Below are 10139 nucleotides of genomic sequence, written 5' to 3'. Positions count from 1 at the left end.
ACTTCATTTCGTCATGTGCAAGAGAGGGACGGTGGTTACCTCCTTCGTAAAGTACTTTGGGATTTGCTGGGGCTGAGTGCTTTTAAGAGATGTGTTTTTCCTTTCCTCTACAAGGCACAGAGGAATAGGATCCTGCTGTTCCTGCCTTGGCACTTCATTTTTGCTGCCTCCAAGGGGAAGCAGGAAATGGTGGTCATATTGCGGTTGCAAACATAATAGAGAGCCGCAATTATGTTTTTTAATCCTGTTCCACTCAACAAATTTACATGGTTGCAATGTTTTTCGTAGGCTGGTTTCCCAGATAATGCTGTAGCACAACTTCCCTGTTTTCAGCCAATTCACCCTAACCTTGTAATGTGTTTCTGTGTCTTCCTAGATTCCGAGCGCTCCCATCTCTCCTCGTTCACTATGAAGCTGAAGGGCAAGTTTCATTCACCAAAAATAAAGAGAACTCCTTCCAAGAAGGGAAAGCAAGCTGACCTGACAGTGAAAACACCAGAGAAGTCAGCGAACAAAGTAAGCAAATGGAGAGCATCTTCTCCTAGGCTCACTGGTTTCTTGCTTTCTGTTACTCAGGTTTTAAGATCTACAGCCCTGCTTTCAGTCTGCGACTTTGTCCTATGCAGAAGTCTGCAGATATGTCAGGGAACTTCCAGATGCCTTATGGTTAGTTTTAAACTGTGCTGTGTAGTATACAGTAAGAGATGTATTTTCTTTTTGAGTTGCTGATGAGGCCTCCTTCCATCATTGTTTAAATATCTCATTACAGAATGTAGTTTAATGCCTGACACATCTTTCCAACACGCACGCCCTATGATTATGCTTACAGCTCCCAGTTAACTGCCTGGTTTTGGGGTGTGATCTTCTTAAAAAGCCAAAACCCTGGCGAGCAAATCCTTGAAGCTCATCCAAAGATGTGCTTAATCTCTGATGACATCAGGGAGAGTCAAACAGATGCCTTCAAGGAGCAGCTGATTCCAGCACACCATTCCTCACATCCAATGCACTTCAGTCCCTGTAAGAGCTGAGCTCACCCCTCCTTCCCACCACAAACACATATTAAAGTGTTATCTCTTCTGTTGTTACGTAGAATGGAGTCTGTTCTCTGTAACAGTACTGTTGCAATACATTTCCAAGTACAAATTAAACCAAAAGTTAAAATTAGTTATGATAATTCAGAGTCTTTCTCAGTTGTTCTTGAAAGCCTCCTCCAGTGTGCAGCACCAGACATGCAAACTTTTAGTTTATCCCCACTGAGGACTGCTGTACTTTAACTGTGAGCAGTCAGCAAGGTACAGCTATCTTAGGCTATGTGATGTGCTTAACGTCCAGAGGAGTGGCTGGAGGACTTTGTAGCCCTGTTCTGCCTCATCCTACAGGAGAGGATGAGGCTTTTACTTCCCAGGCTGTAGTTTCTTTCTGCAGGAGGCAACAGATAGCTTTCCAGGGAGCTGAGCACCTCACATTGCCCCACACGCATACCAGACTGCTGCCAAAAGTCTGAGAGCACTCTTTGAAGGCTTTTAGTTCCACCACTATTTGAAGATGGTGTGTTGAGATCAATTCAGAGGCATATCTTGTAGAACATACTTTTGCTCTAAAAATGCACCGGACCATTTTACTGGGAAGTTTTCTCCCAGTGTTATTTTTATTGATTGATTCACTGAAACGCATGTAGAAAACGCAGCAGTCTTTCCTTTAAATTGATGTGTGACCACAAATGAAGGTAATTACAAAATGAAGAGCCATTTTCAAAATGCTGTTCTGTAGCAAATACGTAGTAGCATTTTTTTATGTACAGAATGGGATTTTTTAATTGGAAAACCGAGCACTCGAAATCATTGTTATTATTGTAAACAATTATTTCAGCCGTATACGTTTTGTACTATGAAATATTGATTTCTGGTGGATTCCTTATCTAAATTTAATAGCCACAGTCCAGCTAATCAATTAGTTGGAAAAAGCTCACCAGCTTAGTGTGGAGAGGAGTGGAGAAGAGGATGTGCCTGAACTGTCACCAGGGTTCCTCACTGGAACACAGAGATGTGTTGGCAAATAAGAGATTTTGTGTCAGAAGACACACTTGCTATACTAAATAAGCCTTTCCTCCTTCTCAAGTTGTAGGTGCTATTTTTATACTCTTGAAGTAGATAATCACTCTACAGCAGAAATAGCAATACTAAAAATCAATGTAAAACTGTTGCACGTAACCTGAAGGTTGTGCTCAATGTGCACGCTCCTCTTCTCTCCTATACTTGGATGTGGCAAAAGTATTTTTCAGAGCCTGTTTCTGTGCTGGGCCATCTTTGGTTCCTATCTGAGGACATACTGTAGGAACAGCAGTGTCCTTCAGTTTGGACAGAATTTTTATTGCCAAACTGCAGGGAAAGAAGTGACTTGTTAATGCTTCTGTAAGTGGTTGTATGGCCATCTGTAACCCATCTGCATTTCGTATGTGATGCATTTGTAACGAGTGTTTTAAGGGAAACCTTTCAAATTCATGCAAAAATAAATATCTGTATATGTCAGGTAGGCAGTAAAGTGGAGAGGAGATGCTGTGTTGCCTGAATGATCTCCTCTAATGCCCATATGGGACATTGCTGAAGCAAGTGGTAGCACTGCTTTAGTAGCTCCTGCAGCTACAGATCTGCTCCATAGAATCACAGAATCACAGAACGGCCTGGGTTGCAAAGGACCACAATGACCATCCAGTTCCAACCCCCTGCTATGTGCAGGGTCGCCAACCAGCAGCCCAGGCTGCCCAGAGCCACATCCAGCCTGGCCTTGAATGCCTGCAGGGATGGGGCATCCACACCTCCTCGGGCAACCTGTTCAGTGCGTCACCACCCTTGCTCCATCGCTGGGGGATATAGCCCTTGGGGCAAGTTCACCTCTGCTGGGGAATTCAGTGAGAGATTACTTCCAAGTCTTCTCTCCAGCCCAGAAAGATACCATCCTATGTTTGTTTTGGCTTTAGGGACACACTGAAAAAAACCTTCAGCTTTGTAGCAACAACCAACATTTATGTATTTGAGCTCTGTAACAGAACCTGCCGTTCTTGCAGGGCACTCAGGCTCTTTTTGGAGCACGTCTGTGCGTATGTATTCTCACATAGATACAAGGTCTTTGGACCTGAGAAAGAGGTGCATAAAAGGTGCTCTCCTACGGTTCTTTCCCAATGAGCTAGCAGGGAAGTCATGAAAAAAAGGGCTGTGTCCTAAATAGTGTCCGGTGGCTGATATGCATGCCTTGGTGTGCTCAGTGGAAAGCTTTGTGCTTCCAAGTGTCATTCCCAGGCCCATCCCTCCTGTGTCCAGGAGAGTGTTTAAGCCATTAAGTCACAAGCCTTTCTACAGGAAACAGTTGTTGAATGAATATATAAACATTAATCAGAGCAGGAACTGCAATCTGCATTTTTTCACTTCTGTTTGAGAGCTCTGACCACAGGCCATAGGCATGCTGCTTGCGGAACGTCCAGCCTCTCTCATCCCTGAAATCTGTAATGATTTCACATGAAGTGCCTCTCCATAGCCTGGAATGGGCCGTGCAGTGGTGAGGGTGCATGCCTGAAGAATGGGAAATGTGTTTTTTTGTGTTCAGTGAGTTGCCAGCATGCTCCTCAGCAGTGAAGTTTAGTGCCTGTGGGTGGGCTGTGAAGCAGGAATGGAAGAGCCCAGCCAGCAGCTTTGTCAGAAGGGGGGGCAGCAGCAAAGCTCGGGACTTCCCAGATGAGATGGAAATGATGGAGCGGATTTGGACTTAGGCTTCAAAAGCCAGAGCTAGATGGGACCTGGGACTCTTTTTGTGGATCTGGCCCCCGGTTACTAACCACTGCTGCCTGTAAATTGTTCTTCCTGAAGCCTTTTGGGCTGCTGGCCTGATTTTGTAAAAAAGCAGCAGTTCAACTGCTGACAAGAGTACAGGGAGCTCACAATGCCCATAGGTCATTAATTCTTGAAGCTGAATTTACTGAAGAGATAATGGATGAAACCTGACTCTGCTAAGCTCTCTGCTCCTTTCTGGCGATGTTCAGTAGTTAATTTAAATCTCACTTAGGAACTACTTGTGGCATTAAAAGTCCTCCAGGCATACTCTGTTGAGGTTTTTTTTTTTTTTTTAAGTAGCCCTGTCCAGAATGCCATTAGGATGTCATATATCACTTCAGAATCTCCTTTCCTTCTGTTGGTGTTGGTGGTGTTGGTGGCAACAACTCAGCTGTATACCACTGAATTGTTCCCTTCTGCAACATTCATTCATTGATGCCAAAACTTGGCTTTCACGGTCTGTCCCTGTGGAAGGTGTGTGGGTTCCCTTGTCCCAGCACCATCACAAAACAAATTAGGTTGCAGACTGATTGGAAATGAGTTTTTTATTTGTAAATGGAGAAGCAAAGCTGTAGCCCTTTTTCATACAAGTAGGCCTATAGGAGTCAGCAGAACTACTCAGGATGATAAGGGTGAACACTGTGCCTGTCACTGTAACTATGGAGTGGAGGCATCTTGTTTGGATTGTTTTGGAGCTCGAGGGGTCTTCGGGTCTCTGTGGGTTCTTTCTGGGAGAAGCACAGCTTTGTTAAAGCCACTGTTTGTTGCTTCCTGTCTCACATTATCATTACTGTCTGTGCTTCATCTGTTTCTTTTCTCTCACGCTCCCAGTTTGTTGCATTGGTTTCAAAGCCGTGCCCTAGAAGTCATCAGTAGTGCTAATCTTATCCAAAAAAACTGATCTAGTTAGCCTTCAGTTTGGAATGCACATCTTGTAATTCAGAAAGTCAGAATGTGAGAGCAAATTTGCACTGACTATTCGCTTGAAAGAGTAATGTTTATGGTGGAAGGGTTTTTTCCTAGCGTTCTGAAGCAGAATATACCTTTTCAGTTTCACTCCTCTTCAGGTAAGTAAAAGTAACTTTTTCCTCTAAAATCCTGACATTTTTTACATTTCTCTCACTTTTTCCTCTTCTTCAGAACTTATCATGGCTAGAGGAGAAGGAGAAGGAGGTCGTCAGTGCTCTGCGCTACTTCAAGACGATTGTGGACAAAATGGCAATTGATAAGAAAGTATTAGAGATGCTGCCAGGCTCAGCAAGTAAAGTGCTGGAAGCCATCCTGCCCCTGGTGCAAAGTGACCCACGCATCCAACAAAGGTAGCCTTCCTTCTTGGGTTTTGGAGCTATGGCAGGCCAGCAGGCTCCTCAGCTTCTTTCTTTTTTGTATCATGGGGCATGTGAGATGGAAAACGGTATAGTAACAAATAGGTTGACTGCCATTTTTACTGAATGGTGGATAATTTTCAGGCACAACTTAAAAACAAACTCCGTGCTGTGAAGAAGTCCACGCTATGGAAAGAGAAAACAACTTAGAGTGGTTTTAGAGGGGAGGAAGGTCTGATTCTTAGCATCAACGTAAACATTTGTCATTTACTGATTTCCTTCAGATGCTCTACTATTTTTGAAGTCCACAGCAGCATCCTTAAAGCTAACAAATTCCAGTAGCTTCTGCCTGAAAAAGAACTTCTCTTCGGGGTAATCTCGTTCTGCATTCAGTTTATCCATACTGATAAGTTCAGCCCGCACTGCTGACTGCTGGTTGGTTGGTTGTTTTCTATTTTATTTGACGGGAGCAGATACAGAACAGAAATAAACAAATGTGCTTCTGTAGATCAGCCAGTCCAAGTTCATTCCTGCATGCTCTCCACAGACTGATTATAGGTTTGCTCTGATGCCTACTGCATTACATTTAAACCAGTCAGACGACGAGTTTGAAGTCAGAAAAGATGTAGAAATTGGCCAAAGCAAAGCTCGACATCCATTGATAAAGTCTGTGGTATCATCAAGCCGCAGAGATCTGTCTGCCTGCTGCTTACAGGTGATGGAGAAATTGATTATAAAAAAAAAAAAAGCAAATATCATTGAACAATAAGGAATAAGCAGAACTACTACACATGCAAAATTAGGCAGAGAATTGCACATATATATTTATATATATATATATTTCTGAATCCTGCTGGTTTTTGCTCAGTTCCTGTTTTCCCAGTAAGTTTCTCCAAAACTTTTGCTTTTGAGATGTTCAGTCCAATTGTGCTGCAAGAAGAGTTTATCTCTGTCAAGACAGCTGTAGGGTGCCAATATTTTATTAACAGAGATGTTTAGTGCTGTCTGGTCCCAATACGTAGGGCATGCTTTTATCTGACAGCACAAAAGGAAGGAGACAATGGGTGAGTACCAGGGTGAGTAAGCACTGGGACAGGGGGGCTGCAATTTAGGTTGGGTTTGTGGAAGTACAAAGAGCAGTAGCTGTTAGAATTGGAGCATTCATCGGGCTTCTGGATTCAGGCACAAAAGTTTCTTCCGTTGCTATCAGGTTTCCTGCAGTCATTAAATTCCTGACAAGCACCTGCTTTCACTTAGTGAAAGAGAGAACAAACTTTCCTGTTACATCAGGAGAACATGTAAAATGTCAGCAAATATTTTTAGGATAGAAAATGTCATCTTTGTAGTCGCTTGCTTTGATTTGTGTATCCGCTGGGTGATCTTTCCTTCCAAGAATATATTGGAAATAAATATCAGCTAAGTGGTCTTCAGCAGCAGCAATATTTCACATGGCTTTATTCTTCAAATTCCTCGTACCCTTTCCCTTAGAAGTGGGGTAATATAACCTTGACAGTTGGATATCCACATTTAGCCTGCAAGCAGAATTTTTGTAGTCAGCAGTCAGTGGAGCCCTCCTTACTTAGTGATGAATCTCTCATTCTGGACTGCAGCACGGATCCCCTGTGTACGTTCTGCCTTCTTTGGCTTCACAGAGAAAAAGGGGATTTGTCATTCTCTAAAAGCCATGTCCTTTCATGACTACATATGCACTTAATTTATTTTGACTAGTGGCAGGACACAAAGGGGTGCTTTTGATGGTAAATCCCCCTCAAGAAAAGAGAGCAAGACTTGTGTCAGTGTGGAAGAAAGCCCTACAATTACTGTTGGACTTCTTTTTGCTTTAGGGGAAGGGTTTGCATCGAGGAAAAAAGTAATTAAATCTAGCACAAAATAGGCTTTCAATTACTGCCTCCTTAGAAGGAAGCAGACCGAAGATTAATCACAAAGAAATCAAAGCCAGAGAAAGAGATGGAGGAGGGCCCTATTTAGGAAATATCTCCTACTAAGTTAATTTCGTTTAAAATTAGAACAAATGGCAAACACTGTGCTTGTAAAACAAACAAACGAGGAAGCCCTTGCTGCTGACTGCATCCCTCTGGCTGTAAGCTGGCAGTCGTTCTGCAAACAGCGCTCACCTAAATAATCTCACTCAAGTTTGTGGGTTTGGTGCTCATCTCACAGGTAATGAAATTACTGGAGTTAAGCCAGTGTCAAATGAGTGCCAGGGAGAAATGGGAAGACTCAGAACGCTCCTGTCTGTGATGATGGCAAGATTGCACCTTCTCTTATCTCTTTATGGTTTTGATGCCGTTTGGAATTGATTTAATTTTACAAAGAATTGCCATCAGCAGTACTGTTAACACACCTTGTTTAGTAATGAAGTGTTTTCAGAGCAGCCAGGAAAGTGCCTCTGAGCACTGTTGTTACAGTTAACTTTTATTTAGAGTTGTTGTCCTTCCAAATTTCATCTCTTTCCCTTCAGAACAATGGCTTGGGTTCTGGTTCTCATTACAAGCAAAACAAAACAACACCCTTCCTCTTCCAAACCTGAAATTCATTCAGCTCAATTTCTGTAAAGAAGCGGGCTTTAATTGCTCGTGCTCAGGCATTATGAGCAGTGGGAAGATGATTTGTAAAGGAATGATGCACTCAGCTTGCAGTTACGTATAACGTTTTCTGAGGGGAGTTGAGAAGGAAAGCATAGATAACACTGAAATAACATCAGTGAGACGTAAATGCAGGATACAGCAGTTACCTTTGAAGCTGAGGCATAGGATGGGGGTGTGGATTAAAAGGGAAAGAGCATTCTTCTTAGCACTGCTGTGTTAGCTTGCAGCTCAGATTATTAGCTGGTTGTACTTTCATGCTGTTGTTCCATTTGGCTCTAAAGAACAGGAGAGCAACTGCAACAGAGCTGAAAGCCCAGGCTTTGTCACCTGCTGAACACAAATCATGAATGTCAGAATGAAAAGGGGAACCACAACAGTGGATGGTGTCAAAACAATGCTAACAGTGTGAAATGCACTTTGGATCATGCTCTCTCCGGTAGCATTTGATAATATCTCCATAATTGATTTTTTTTTTTTCCTTTTTTTCTTGGCTATTTCCTTCCCTGCCATCCAGTTCTGCCATCTCTTCCTGCTACAGCCGTGTGTACCAGAGCCTGGCCAATCTCATTCGCTGGTCTGATCAAGTGATGCTGGAAGGTGTGAATTCTGAAGACAAAGAGATGGTGACAACTGTTAAAGACGTCATAAAAGCTGTTCTGGATGGAGTTAAGGTACGTGAGCCAAGTTATGGAAAGCATACAGTGTCTGTATTCTAGAAGAGATGTGGCTGAAAGTCAGAAGCTTTTAAGTGCTGGTAAGATCCTGCTCTTTCAGTAAACTTACCTCTTAAATCAACTGCTCTGGAGGTGAAATGGTCCTGCTTGGTGTGCTGGTTAAGGACCAGCACTAATGGTTTGGCTATTAGTGTGCACTTCTAAATGTTCACCCTGGTATTTGGATGGGTTGCCCGAAGCAGTAAATCTTAGTTGAGCATTGTATTAAATTTTCAGCAGGTGATTCCCATTCTCTTATTCTCCTATGCAGATTACAGGTCTGAGTTTGCATGTTTTCTGTCTAGACAAAATTTAATGGAAATGCTTCCTGTCAGTGCCCACAGAGAATCAAAGATTCCAGCTTCATCTTTTAGCATGAATGTCAAAGTATTTGTCAGCAGTGCGTCAGCACTTTCAGCAGTCAGGTTAGGGTGTGGGACAGCTAATGAGCTAAGCTCAGTTTTCTGAAGACTAATTTTTTTGTAACTAATGGGAACATTGAATGGAAACCTTTATGTCCTTTGTGAGACACGCTTGTACAATTCCCTCCCTGCAGCACCCAGGGAAAGCTGTTGGGTTTCCTTCTGTGCCCCAGTAAGTTTTTGGTACTCATTATTTGTGACTGTTTTCCAAACTTGTCTCTCTGCTGGAGGCCACAGAGGCCGTGCATTCAGCTGTCCCAGTACTGCAGTTAAAAGTTTGCTTGACCTGGACTGAGAGGCTGTCGTATCCCCTAGGAATCTTATTTTGAATACTGTAGAGAAGGTTGAACATCTTTAACAACAGGGCTGAACTGGCAGAGCAGTGTTTAGTTCAAGCACAGTAGGAAATTTAGATTTTTAAGAGCTGCAGCAGGTTCTTCAGCTGGATGAGTGTGTCAGGAAACAGTGTCTTTGGCTGTACTCAAACTCCATTTAGCTTTTATTATCCGGAATTGAATGTGAAAATCCAGTGAATATCCCAAGCTTTGACTGTCGTGCTTTCAGGAATCTTGATACGTGTTGTTTGCATGCTCTGAATATCTCTGTAATGTTACTTAAACACAGATACTAAACCCTAGTGTGACTTATCAATCCTTTAAAACTAATATCTTTGAAAGAAAACATTTCCATCTCCTAAAGTGGACAGATTTGCCAGGATTACTTTGCACAATATGCCCTTTAACTTTAAGCTCCAGATTTGAAAAGTAAAGCGGGTATTAAGTTTGCACAGCAGGATGGAGAAGAGTTCAGCATTAAGTCTCAGCTTCTGTTAGCGTTGCAATTCAGCAGCCATTTGCAGTATATGAAAATCTGCACTCTTGACAGCTGAACAATAGTAGCCTGATAAACCATGAGAGAGTTCACCCTGTTACCACCCAATGAATCTACACGGTCCTGTGTTCTCACTAGATCCAGCTTACAGTTGCATGAAACTTGGGACACTCGCTGTCCTTTCACTTCAAGCAAGGTTTAAGCACCTGATACCAGATGCTTCCCAACCAAAGCAGTGTGCATGGATGGATGGATGGAAGGTTATGGATGTCTGCTGAGCCAGCCTAGGCTGGAAGCAGTGCAGGCACAGCTGTGCAGTGCTAAGCCTGAGCTATTAACCTCACTGGGCTGTATCAGTCTCCACTTGCTGCTAGACTAGAAGTTATTTTGGCCTTCCAGTTGGAGCTGGCTTATG

General features: G+C 42.9%; 1 protein-coding gene across 5 annotated transcripts in view; it reads left to right on the top strand.

Annotated features, from left to right (window-relative positions):
- The window catches only part of RAPGEF1 (Rap guanine nucleotide exchange factor 1), a 77823-nt gene that overhangs the window by 27645 nt on the left and 40039 nt on the right, over positions 1 to 10139 (top strand). For all 5 annotated transcript variants that reach the window (XM_015279741.4, XM_015279743.4, XM_046901868.1 and 2 more), the window contains 3 exons: positions 377 to 516; positions 4965 to 5143; positions 8273 to 8429. In XM_015279741.4, the coding sequence (XP_015135227.2) occupies positions 377 to 516; positions 4965 to 5143; positions 8273 to 8429 (476 nt within the window). The remainder of the gene's footprint in view (positions 1 to 376; positions 517 to 4964; positions 5144 to 8272; positions 8430 to 10139) is intronic.

This window comes from Gallus gallus, chromosome 17, assembly GCF_016699485.2.
Source record: "Gallus gallus isolate bGalGal1 chromosome 17, bGalGal1.mat.broiler.GRCg7b, whole genome shotgun sequence".
Lineage (NCBI taxonomy): Eukaryota > Metazoa > Chordata > Aves > Galliformes > Phasianidae > Gallus > Gallus gallus.
Note: the sequence above shows the minus strand (reverse complement) of the source record. Positions and strands in the feature narration are given on the sequence as shown.